At 31.8% G+C, this 13,700-nt stretch overlaps 1 protein-coding gene across 1 annotated transcript; it reads left to right on the top strand.

Moving 5' to 3' along the window:
* Positions 1-8,618: 8,618 nt before the first annotated feature.
* LOC123200015 (CBL-interacting serine/threonine-protein kinase 21-like) lies at positions 8,619-12,046 on the top strand. Its single transcript, XM_044615089.1, has 15 exons — positions 8,619-9,103; positions 9,220-9,282; positions 9,368-9,439; positions 9,530-9,637; positions 9,722-9,793; positions 9,893-9,946; positions 10,052-10,177; positions 10,255-10,344; positions 10,424-10,549; positions 10,662-10,769; positions 10,859-10,978; positions 11,060-11,131; positions 11,207-11,281; positions 11,359-11,468; positions 11,550-12,046. Exons 1-15 carry the CDS (start codon positions 8,942-8,944, stop codon positions 11,569-11,571), a joined length of 1,380 nt encoding a protein of 459 aa, XP_044471024.1. The 5' UTR covers positions 8,619-8,941; the 3' UTR covers positions 11,572-12,046.
* Positions 12,047-13,700: the final 1,654 nt, after the last annotated feature.

Raw genomic sequence — 13,700 nt, 5'->3', positions numbered from 1 at the left:
CGAATTTATTACACTTAGGATTGTTGTCACGATCTTCTTATGCCATGGAATATTCTTTAACAATAATTATGGCATATATAAAGATTTATATAAGGGAAGGTTTGAATGTGTAAAAAGAGGTCAAATAATTTGAAAAATATGGAAACCTTAGGTTTGAGGGTGAAAATGTTAGCTTTCAAAGTTTAAAAACTTTAGTTAAAGATGAAATATTAGTTTCTAAAACCTAAGGGGGGTGAAAAGTAATAAATTTTATAACTTTTTAATATAAACAGTAAAATATCGATTTTACACTGTCTCTAACTGAGAAATTAGACAACAGTTTAATCATAGGAGAGAGAAAGAATTTTTTATCTCTCATAGATATCAGTTTGAGATAAGCCTAAAAAATGGGTGGGAAATAGCCTTTTTCCCTATTCCAAAGAACCAAACTTAATTTTAAATTAATTATTTTAAATTTGAATCAAATTCGATTAGTTTTTATTACTGATAGTAAACACTAAAGACTAAATAGTCTCTTAGATATAAATATAAAGTGGAATACTATAATAAATGTAATTATAACAAATATAATTGGACCATAAAATGATAACAATTGGTTCAAACTTCAAATCAAATTTGCTTTCATGCTTATGAAAATAGAAGTTTTATGTTGGGAAGGTTGTTTCTAACCAATTTGAAAAAATCTCAAGCTTGAGCAGAAAAAAATTGAATGTTTTTTCTGCCAACTTGATTGGTAAAATAACAAATGTTTATGAATTATGCATTACCAAAGAATATTATTTTTCCTCAAAATATTGACAGTATTCATAAAATGTCAACTAAATTATCTTATGATTATTAAAATTTTAATTGTTGTTTGATAATTAAAGAGTAATATACGATAACACATCGTATTTGTTACATTTAATTCGTTTACTATGTTAAATATCCCTAAAAAAGTATTATTATAACCTTGATAATAAGTATTGATAATGATTAATTATTCTTAATTTTTAATTTAAAATGACTTAATTATATAATAACACATCAATTTTTGTACGAATAATTGTACTCATTGTTAGTCCACGTAGTATTATTGATCCATAAAAATAAATTCAATTAACAAATGTTAAAATGAGTTGAGAGTTATTGTCAAAAGGGCACACACAATTATGACTCAAAATTTACGCCAAGACTTTAATAAAAATTTATATTGCTATATTACATGATAATGATTTTGAATCAAAGATAAACTAATACTCAATCACATAATTACACTTCATCTTTTAGTATACAAATTTGTATTTATTATTAGTGTTATAATGCATATAAATAAACTGAGTTATCACTTGATTGACTGATTTTGTTGATTCAAAATTATTCAATCACATAATAATATATCAATTTGTTTATACTCCCTACAATTTGTTGTCTGTGTGTGTATATATATATATATATATATATATATATATATATAAAATTAAATTATTTAGTAGTGATGTGAGTTTATACCAAAATTTTTTCACGTGATAAATAAAATATAAATGACTATAAATGAAATTAAAAACACCTATTTAATGGGATATTAAATTTTTGCTCTAAAATGGGTCTACCTATACAAATATAACACACCTTGCGCTAGTTTCACAAATAGACCACAAAAATTTTAAAAACCTAGAATTACTCTTACCTGTTGATGCGCGCTATAGCAAAGGAATCACTGCATGGAAGCTTTGCTGCTACTGTAAATGAAGAAGAAGAAAGCAACACCTACTTTTGCGACAAGAATATTATTATTATTAAAGCATAAGACATATTACACCTGCTTTTGTAGAAGAATATTATTATTATTAAAACATAAATGACATGTGGCGAGCTTGCTTTCCTGTGATTGAAGAAGAAGAATGCAGCAAAGGAATATTATTATTATCACTACCTAATTCATGAGTGTGTAGCAAAGCTGAGCTAGTGGCGGACTTGCTTTCCCATGATTGAAGAAAAAGAATGTAGCACATTTCTTTGAGTGAATGAACAAGAAGAATCCAATAGGTTTTAAGATATTAGAGCGATCAAAATTTAGACATCATTAGAGCGATCTCTTGAGTGACAATTGACTGACAACTTCACCAATCACGACTAATGACAAAACTTCTTGGATTGACAGTGATGATATAATGGCAAAATGACGAGTTATTTTCTTTTAATAATTTCCCTTTTTTTTTGGCATGTTTAAAGTTGTTGGTTGCTAGAGGTGTGGGAAGAATGGGTTGACATTAAACGATTGGCGTTGATATATTTTTTTTGGATACGCCAACCAAATTTTTTTTTTTTGGATTTTTGTATTATATATTAATCTTTGATCTTATATATTTTTCAGGTTTTTGGGTTTAGAGTTTGATCTTATGTAATAACCGAATTAGTATATTTTTTAGGCTTTTTCAATCAACTACTGGGGAAGGGAGTACAAATTCCATTAGGTGTATGAATATCGAATACATATGTCACTTTGGACGAAGATGGACATCGTGACTGTCCTTAGAAACAAACTAACGATTACTCAAAGAGCTATATTTCAGACAACTTGTTTCAAACACTTATTGGATTTGGTGGAGCTAAGGTTTAGTGTCGTTTGACGCACGTGATATTACTTCATATGGTTAACCGCAATGACCTAGTGAGAGAAATGTGGTTCAAAATTAAACGGTCTTAAGTTTTGATTTAACATTGTTGAGTTTGTGCTAATCACTAGTCTAATTTTTGGGGATGACATAAAGGTGTCTAACTATGTTGATTTTATGGGGTCGCCTTGATTGAAAAATAAATACTTCTTAGGTATTAACAAGTTGTTATCCCATGAGGACATTAATCAAGCAGTTGGTGATCGAATTTGGGGAGACAATAATGAGAACGTTGTGAAGTTAATGACATTGCTTTCAACGTTTACGAGACTACTAAAGGCAGACAATAAAACAAAAATAATCAATGATTTTTTGCATTTAGTTGATGATCTAGATGTATTTAATCGGTACCCATAGGAGACGATAACATGAAACATAATAGTTGATTCAATGCAAAAGGACATACATAGCAAATATCACTATTGTTTAGAACATAACTTGTCCTACATGAGTCCAATCACATTACTTAGCTATAATGTTTTGGGATACCAAATTGTTTTCCAAGTAAGAAACGCATAATCCATAAAGCTAAAATTCATATTAACAATTGTAAATACTAACCATAAATGTTGTATATTGTGTAATATTTGATTTACGAGATGATTAAAAATATATCACTTTATGTCAGTCTGGAAGTAGATGATCAAGTCCTCCGTATGCTGAAGTGAAGGATTGTTGTACTGCCAACTTAGGATGACATATGGATACTTTGGGATACTCTTTCGATAAGTTGATCATTGATAAATTTATATTTTATCTTTTCATCTTCTATTTCATTAATTTATATAAATTTTCTTTATGTTCTAAGAGGTGATTACAATTATATTATGTCTTACTAAGATTAAGCGTGAGTCCGAGTGGTATATACGGACTTTGGAGTTTATAGGAGAATAGACACCAGAGGCATTATCGGATAACGAGTCAACACAATTGAATGATAAGGATGATGTCATGTCAAGTCATCCTGCTACCTTTCAGGCAGCCTCCATTAGATCTTCTCGGTCTTCCATCGTTAGGTCTCAACTCCCTTATATCCCTATGACAACCCTTTGGTGTAGGTTTCCACCACCTATATGGCCATCCCTTAGGTTTCCATTGCTTTTGAGCCATTGTCATCTCGTACATGTAAGAGCTGGAAAATAATCCATCACAAAATTAATACATTAAAATTTGGATAAAAACCAAAAGATAAATTAAACATACAATGTATATGAACTTAAAATTACATTACAAGTCCATAAAGAAAATTAAATTTGATAATCTATTCGGTCAGATGGGTTGCAACGTGACTACAACAACTTCATCCTTGTTTGTTACCTGATGCATCGGACGAGGTAACTACTAGCACTGGAGCTAGACTTTGATAATTTAAACTATTATGGTCAGGCTGATGACATCGATTGTAGGTTTGTGGCCGTACTTCCTCTCTTTATGAAGGTCTATTTGCATGGTTGGAAGGACAATTAGATCGTCGTTATTCCATCGCTAGAGGATATATCGCAAGCATATTAGATAGTGCTCAAATTGATTGATCCTCTAATGGAATAACATATTTTTCATACACCCTTCGTAAAATTTTGTTGAGTAATATGCACTGACCCATCCTACACAGTCTGAGAGGTTATTATATCTTGTAATGGCTGCAGTATGTGTATATGAAATTGGAAAAGTTGAAAATTTTCACAATCGCATATTTGGTAGAGAATATTCACAATGAATACCTGTTGTCGTGAATCATCAACTTTGTATTACTGCATGTTGATCGAATTAACCACTACATTGGTAGATTTGAGCATATATCCAACAAGTTTGTTTTTAACCTATGGTGTTAACGGGTGAGATCTCTTACCTGTTAAAACAACTAATGACTCGATGAAAAAAAAAAATTAAACATTAAACCAATTTTGTCTATTGAAAAACTAAAGTTGTATTGTGCTCCTCAGAAACTCAACTAATATGGTGAGAGGCAAAGTGTGAGCAGTCTATGTCAAAGCGTTAAATGACTCAATAATATTAGTCATCATAATGTTGTATTGTTATCCTCCAAAGTAGGCATACACACATCTTTCATACTTAATGTCTGTTAAATAGATTGTCGCAGTAGGATATACTTAGGTAATTCTACTCATGGTAGTTTGGAAGTCCCTAAGACGATATGTCTTAGCAATTTTTCAAAATAATTTTTTAATATATTTAGTTTTTTTGAACTGGATACACATGTTACCCTTTGTATGATAATTACAAAACCAATGATAGACTTTAAATAGTACATTCACCACTGACATAATTATTGAATGAATGTGATAAAAAATAATGGTCAAATCTGATAAATCACCAATGCACATATGTAGGTATGTCAAAAATGGGGTCCATATATCGATTCCCTTCTTATGCCCAATACTGAAAGTGAGTGGATAAATTTGATTATTGGTGTCCTTTGTAACAATAATGAAAAGAGACCTAAGATGTTTTCCCTTTAAATGTGAAACATCAATGCAAATTACTGGGTGATAGAATTATTTGAACCCTCTGATTGAACAACCCATACACATAAAGAAAAATTTGAACATATTTTTTCTGTTAATATCAATATGCGTCATGGTTCTTGGGTTTTTTAGCTCTAAATTGTGACAATACTTATACAAAAGAATGAAAGACTCTTCTGGAGATTCTTGTAATGTATTTAGTGCATATGTTTTGGCATATCAAACTTGTGTGCAGGAAATATCGATTTTCTATCTGTTTGTTATGTCTGAAATAATTTTCTTCAATTGATAAATGTGATCAACTACAAATATTGATTTAAGAGTGTTCCCTAATAACTCTGCATTAACCAATATATGATGTGGCAAAATTTGATCCCATGGATACGTATGTGTCTCGTCCATACGTCGTAACACCCAATAATCTTCATCTTCCTCTTTCATTGCTCATGCTTGCCATTTATATTATGGATGTATGCACTTAATCTCATATTATATACTATTAAAGTGACTGATTTTCTATTGAATTCCAGTCTTTAACATATATGTTTGAAATAGTGCTTTCAATTCTATCTTCGAATTATAAAAACCCACTATTTGCAAATGATTTTCTCTTTGTGTTGCCTTATTACTAATACCTATGTTCTTAACATCAATTGCAAGCTTAAGAACCCATTAAAACAGATTTGGATTATAGATGTGAATTGGATATACTCCAATATTTATGAGCTATGACATCTTGTGCTACATTCAGCCTTGTCATTATAAGCATTGCTTTGACTTATGCCAATGTCTTGGTTTGGTACACCATACATGTCATCATCAAACCCTAAAAATTCATCATCATTGTCATCATTCTTATTACCCTCAACTTCATAATCTTAATCCACGTTGTCGTCATTATAATCCTCACCATAATTCCCACCAAACTTTTGGAAACTTTGTGGTTGTGCTTGTCTATCGGATGATCTTCCATTTCTTCCCTATGAACATTTTTAGCTTACTGATTGTCCCTTCCTTCAATTGAACTTTTGGTAACACAAAGTTTGATCAATTCTTGTAAACTTCTTACTTCGATCATCACATACTACAAATCATCATTGTCTACAATCTCTATTAGACCCACATCACTTAGGGTAAATATGTGCACATTTAACTGACTTTGATTGAGTCTTAAATGATAACTTATTCTCACTATAAATCCTTTGAAATCAACACTTGTGTCAATGTATATCCCTCTCTTATTCATACCAATATATTTCATCACATTATTATCACTTGAAATCCATTGCTCTCTATAGCGAATTTTAAATGCAATTTTTTTCCATTTTCGGCTTCAACTAAACCTGAAACATAAAATACCTGTGTTAATTTTATGTGGGATTTAGTCCAAAAGAACAAGTTGGCGTTACTTCCTATGTTTATTGATCCAGACATACATCTTTGTTAACTCATTCCTAATTTTAATCATCAATATGCTAATTACATTATAACAACATTAAACAATACAATAACATGAAATTACAACATTAAAAAATATCATAATATGAAATCACAATAAAATTGTATTTAACATAAAGTCATAAACATAAATCAATCATACATTATTTGATTTTTAATTGTTGAATAAGAAAACATATAATATAAGGGTTTGAATCAAGACTGACTTGAATTTAGATGATTTTGCTGTAAAATCATTGCAAGATATGTGAATTCTACAATGAAATTTTCAACTCTCCCTCCCTTGTGTTTATAAGGTTAAAGACATAAATAATTTAGATATTCCAGCGTATAAAATGGTAAAAATGTTTAGACTATAAAAAAAGGGTATAAATGTATAGATAGACCCATTTTGGGGCAAAAAATTCAATATCCCCAATTTTTAATTGTATATTTTTACAAGCCTCACATCTAAATCTTCAACATTGGTCATCTTAAATGAACTTGTTCATAACAACTCATTGGTTTTGTCATTCTATTAAGTCATTTTGAACTCATGCATTTACACATACATACATAGATACCAACTTAATATTTACTCAAGATCTTTCCTTTGCTGACTTGTGATAATAATAGTAAACAAATTTTGTGGCAAATGGGTGCACGCAGAAAGAACAATACAAATGAAGTTCAAACTTTGGGAAACAACTGGAAGATATTGAAGTTGATATACATTAAGGGTGAAAATCAAGAGAGAGAAACCAAATTGATTCTAACTTAAAGACTCCAAGATGAAGATATAGTATTTTTCAAATCTAAAAATCTTGTGGAATTTATAGTTTGTAGTATGTTATGTATGTACATGTTTTCAATGCCCATGTATAATTAATGCATGTATAAAATAAAAGAGCAATGCTATGTGTACCCATTTTTAGTACACAATTCATATACACAGTGATGTGTCATAATGTAATTAGGTGATTTTAAAATATGTGTCATCATATGATAAAGAAACATTCAATCACATGATAACACTTTATCTGTGTACATAAATTATATATCAAAAATAGGTACACATAATTTTATTGAAAATAAAATACACTTGCAATTATGCGAACTCAATGCCTGTATGTGTGATCATAATCAATCCTCACACACTCACGTATACAGTATTCTCATTGATTTTTATCTAGTGTTAGAATGATATTTGTATCACTTTCTCTCTCTTCTCTTTTCTTATTCCTAGATTATATACAAATTTATAGAAAGAATCCTCCCTTGTCTTCATAGTTACATATGACCTTGGAATTACATAGACCAAGTGTTATAAAACCTCAAGTCAAAAAATACAGTAAAAAGTTTATTTAGTTGTATGTAAAAGCGGATCTAACTCTCAGTGGTAGCTGCTGTGAGAGCAATGCTCATCAACCACATTCTTGCACCTGCCAACATATATAAAAACGTGCTTTCTAAGAAACAATAAATTAATTAATCAACACTGAAGAAATAAATGAGCAGATGAATGCCAGATCAAGTCTCCTCTTTGACCCATACAAATCACATGATCAATATCTAATTCTGTCATGTGACAAAACTTGCACACATACGCCACTTAAAATAAAAATTGAAACTTTAAAAGAAAGTTACCAATACTTTACAATAATATATGCTCTTATTTTAAATAATATTTATTTTTCATGAACAAAAAATATTCCTTAAATTTTTTTTGAATCATATCTTAATATTTGAAAGTACATTTAATATAATATTCAAAAATATTTTAATGGTTTTCTTCTGGTCTCATTTTATCCATATTTTTTATTAATTTATCCATATAAAACGTGTCCCACTTAATTTTACCATAACGTGGCCCAATAATATGGGAAGACATTGCGGGGACAATGTAGGTTTGGCCAGGTGAGCAGACGTGGCTGTACCTACTGTTCTATGTGGAACCCACAAGAAACCGCGCCTGGGAGCCGTTGAACTGAGATGGCCTTGTCTTAATTTGAAATCAATCGTCCAACCTCCATTCAAAGCTGAAACTCCCTCGCTCAGCAACCAACTGGTCATTGTTTCTTTCTTTGGAAGGAGCAGACGACACAAAAATGAAAAGCCTTTATTTTCTTTTCAAGAGCCATAAGTATGGCAGTTGCGCGGTAAAACCACGAGATGTTGACCCCATATTAGTCTGATCGTAGCCAATTTGACATAGGTATGTTGCAAGAAGGATATAAGTAGCAATTACAAGATCTTCATACGAAAGACAAAGAACACAACAACAACAGAAATAAGAAGAAGAAGAAGAAGAAGAAGAAGAAGAAGAAGAGGAAGAAGAACCTGATTTGTTAGTCTTGCAAGATGGGACATGCTAACTACATAGGGAAGTACCGTCTCAGTCGAACAATCGGAGAAGGTACTTTTTCCAAGGTGAAGCTCGGAGTAGACACCACCAATGGACAATATGTTGCAATCAAGATCATCGACAAGCATATGGTCTTGGAAAATGATCTCAAGTGTCAGGCGAATTTCTAAACCTTCTCTATCTTCAATCTTCTTCATGGTTATTCTTGTTCCCTTGCAGAGAAGTATATGAAGCTAAATTGGTTACTTCTAACAGTTCAAAATTCAAACGACAGGTACAAAACGAGATAAGAACAATGAAGCTTTTGCATCATCCCAATATTGTCCGTATACATGAGGTATGTTTCCCAGTTTCAGATTAATAAAAATTCTTGATTGTCCCTGAAATTTTTCCTTCTCACGGATAAATTGAGTTTGATACAGGTAATTGGCACGAAGACAAAGATTTATATAGTAATGGAATACGTATCGGAGGGGCAACTCTCAGACAAGTTGGTAAGGTTCATCAAATTGAATCTTGGATTCAAACAGTCCATTCAGGAGATAGTTTCTAATAACATTTTTAATCTTTCATGTTCTTCTTAGTCATATGTCAAGAAGTTTAGTGAACCAGAGGCAAGAAAAATTTTCCAGCAGTTAATTGATGCGGTTGACTACTGCCATAACAGAGGAGTTTATCATAGAGATCTAAAGGTCCATATATCTAACTTTCTCCACCAGTCATTCTCTTCATAAGAGTTGGTATTGACAAACTATAATCTTGCTAAATTTCTACAGCCAGAAAATTTGCTTCTGGATAGGAAAGGAAATCTCAAAGTATCTGATTTTGGACTTAGCGCGTTGCGGAAGGTAAAAATATAATTTTCTAATTTCCTGATATTCATTTATTAATTAACTTAATGGGTGATGGTTTCACTAATTTGTAGCTCATAATCTAATCAATTACAGCCTGGAGACATACTGACAACAGCCTGTGGCTCGCCATGCTATGTAGCACCAGAGGTAAGAAAAGTGCAATGCCAGCAGAAACAAGAATTAATTTTTGTTTAAAATAAAACCATACATGAATTCCATCAAGCTTCTGATGGTTCATCTTCTGGTGAACAGCTGATTGCAAATAAGGGCTACGATGGAGCAGCAGCCGATGTTTGGTCATGTGGAGTAATCCTTTTTGAACTACTAGCTGGTTATCTACCATTTGATGATCGTAACCTCATGGTTCTGTACAGAAAGGTATGCTTATATTTGTAGAATCTGACTTGTTTTTCATCCCAAAATTCATATCCACTGATATCTATTTCTGTATAAAGATTGCTGGAGCAGAATACAAATTTCCTCATTGGTTTACAGACAGTCAGAAGAATCTGATCTCAAGGATACTAAATCCAAGTCCAAAAAAGGTATATTCTGAAAACATGTCATTTCTATATGAAAATATAAACTTAATCATCATAATAACTTCTTCCTTAACGGCAACAGCGAATAACAATACTTGAGATCACTGAGGATTCATGGTTTCAAACTGATTATAAACCTTCCTGCGGATATCTGTCTGATGAAAAAATCTATTTGGATGACGTTAATGCTGCTTTTGATTCGGTTGAGGTAAGCCACTTCTACATGGTAGAAAGACACTGTTTCATAATTATATCTAGATGTCTGCAATTATCAAGACAGTTTTGTAATTTTGTCTAAATGTCTGAAATTCTTTGAGCAGGAGAATGGTTTGGAGTCAAAGATGCCCAAATCGCCCAGTTTCATAAATGCTTTTCAATTGATAGCAATGTCACATGACCTAGATTTATCAGGTCTTTTTGAAGGACAGGCATGATCCTAAAACAGAACCTAGAATTTTTATTTCTACAATCATCCTTGGTTCTCTTGTACAAATACTAACAATACCTTTTGGCACAGGATGACATGAAGACGACAACAAGGCTTGGCTCCAAGCTTCCAGTCACTGAAACCTTGGAAAAAATAGAGGCTGCAGCAATGGATGTTAGTCTGTCAATTGAAAAGATGAACAAATTCAGGGTAAAATCTGTTTCTGTCCTTCCTCAATATGGTTTTTTCTATTCTCTGTGTTACTACTGACTTTTTGCTCAACCATTTCAGATAAAAATGCACCCGAAACTAAATCAGAAGATGACCAGATGTTCCCGATCATACTATGACCTCTCAGCAGAGGTAAAATAATTGTCATACACTCCCACTGCAAGATACTTAACACAGAGCCTTACCAACACATCTATCATATGTCAGGTTATTGAGGTTGCTCCAACTAACTGTGTCATAGAAATATCAAAGTCCGCAGGCGAGCTAAGAGAATACAAAGAGGTACGACGACTTCACTAAGAGTTGATCATGTCTGTGAAATAATGAATTTCTACTGACCAAAATATATTAATGATCAGTTCTGCAAAAGTTTATCAAGCCTGTTAACGGAGAAAGCTGATGTATCACCTGAAGTGCAAGATTCCAAGGAAGTCCGTGACACCAGCAGAAGTGCCCAGAAGATAGAATGGTAAACCTGAAACCAAGTTTGCAAGGGTAAATTTAGCATATAATTAACCCGGAGCCTCATAAATTGTTTTCCAATATGCAGCTCTGGAGACGAAAGGATATAGACAAAAGGGACAACCAAGGTTATTCATCTTCTTAAATTATCAGCTATAGTCCATTTATGTCAACTTCCTTCACCCAAAGTCCTATGATTGCTCAAAGAAAATAAAACACAAATCATGATGGAAAACTGTATTTTCAAGAGCGAAAACAAGTTCATAGTATGAGGGGAGGTTCTACCAATGCATAAGTATCCGAACAAAGTCAAAACCACTTGACAATAGCTCACTTCAAATGTGTTCCTTGTCATTCTTTTTATCTTCCCTTTCCAAGATGTACATTAGAGGTTGAAGTTTTTCAAACAATTTTTTTTTCACTGAAAAATAAATGATATGTAAAGAGATTCCGAAGCTGTCTCACTTTATCCTGCTTCAGCATATTTAGTTTGCTGTCTCAGCACAATTTCAATTTTGTGTATAGTATGTATTCATTATGAAGCAAAGAATATTTCCTCAAGCATCCAAAGAGTAATAGAATCTATTTGTTTTCTCTAAAGTTGAATTAAGTCTCAAATCACATTCCAAATAAACAATCCCCCACCATCAGGTGTTTGAAGCCATCCAAATAATTAAAGCACTGAAATAGAAATATTCTCCTATCATTTAATTCACAGTAGGACTAATTGGTCCACCCAGTTCCCTTTTTTCCCTTACTGACACTGTCAACCTTAACTAAAACCCTCATCCACAGGTTGACATTTTTGTATATCAGATCTCAGAAATATATGAATCAATATTGAAGAAACATGGAATTATTTTATGGAAATGAATGATATGCAAATACATTCTGCACAAACAATGAGTCAGAGCAATGACAAGCTATTCATAACTTGATTGTAAGGCAAAGAACACAAGAAAACATTTCAATGGCTTAATATAAAAGTTTTATATAGATAACATAAGCTGCATATTATTTTGATTAACGATTATTCATTGGTCAATCATTCCACTTCATCCACTGGTCATTAATTTCGTAAAAAATGGATTTATGAGAATCATCCCACTGCTTCATAGAATTTTCTTGTACCAATAAAAATATACCTGGAGACGATAAATTGAAAGGATTAATTTGGGATATTAATTAAAATAGGCAAAAAATTTTCTGCTTATACCTTTTTAGGCAAACACACAGTAGTTTTACTTTTATAAGTAAATTTTTTTATAACTCTAAAAATACCCTTCTAGCCCTGTAACTATAGGCGCTGGAAGGAAGGTGTGGTGCGCGCGGTGCGTGCGGAGTGCGCGCAGTGCGTGCAGTGCGCGCGGTGCGTACAGAGTGCGCACCCCCATACTCTGTTTATATATATATATATATATAAACAGAGTGCGGGGGTGCGCGCAGTGCATGCAGTGCGCACACCATTTTATATATATATATTAAATAATATAATATAATATATATTAAATATTATAATATTTAATATAATATACATAAATAATAATAATAATAATTTTTAAATATATATTATATATAATATTATAATATAATAAATATATATAATAATATAATATATATTTAAAAATTATTATTATTATTATTTATATATATTATATTAAATATTATAATATTTATTTTATATATATATATTTTTATTTATTATATTTTTTAAATATTATATTATATTATTTAATATATATATATATATATATATATATATATATATATATATAAGAAAGTGTGCATGCAGTTGTTTATATATATTATATGAGGGTGCGTGCACTCTGTACGCACTGCACACTCGTGCACCATACGCACTGCGTACGTACCGCGCGCACCGCACGCACTGCGTACGCACCGTGCGCACCGCGTGCACCACACCTTCCTTCCAGCGCCTACAGCTACAGGGCTGAGAGGGTATTTTTGGAGTTACAAAAAAATTTGCTTATAAAAGTAAAACTACTGTGCGTTTGCCTAAAAAGGTATAAGCGAAAATTTTTTTACCTATTTTAATTAATATCCCGATTAATTTCAGCCCACATATGGTTAACAGTAACCTCTTGATAACTGTAGTTTATATGCGATTAATATGGATCGGGTCACTTCCTAAGAATTACACCAGGAAATGTTTACATTCTCTCTCTGTCTCCATCAGCTACTTTGCTTCCCTTCTAAGTGTTCCCATTTGGACTACGCC

Source organism: Mangifera indica, chromosome 17 (assembly GCF_011075055.1).
Source record: "Mangifera indica cultivar Alphonso chromosome 17, CATAS_Mindica_2.1, whole genome shotgun sequence".
NCBI classification, from domain to species: domain Eukaryota; kingdom Viridiplantae; phylum Streptophyta; class Magnoliopsida; order Sapindales; family Anacardiaceae; genus Mangifera; species Mangifera indica.
Note: the sequence above shows the minus strand (reverse complement) of the source record. Positions and strands in the feature narration are given on the sequence as shown.

What these genes read in the sequence shown, in the direction of transcription:
- LOC123200015 (XM_044615089.1), top strand. Translation starts at nt 8,942, where the DNA reads ATGGGACATGCTAACTACATAGGGAAGTACCGTCTCAGTCGAACAATC. An exon ending in GACTTAGCGCGTTGCGGAAG is followed by an intron (nt 9,794 to 9,892) that starts GTAAAAATATAA and finishes AATCAATTACAG; the next exon opens with CCTGGAGACATACTGACAAC. An exon ending in CATGCTATGTAGCACCAGAG is followed by an intron (nt 9,947 to 10,051) that starts GTAAGAAAAGTG and finishes TCTGGTGAACAG; the next exon opens with CTGATTGCAAATAAGGGCTA.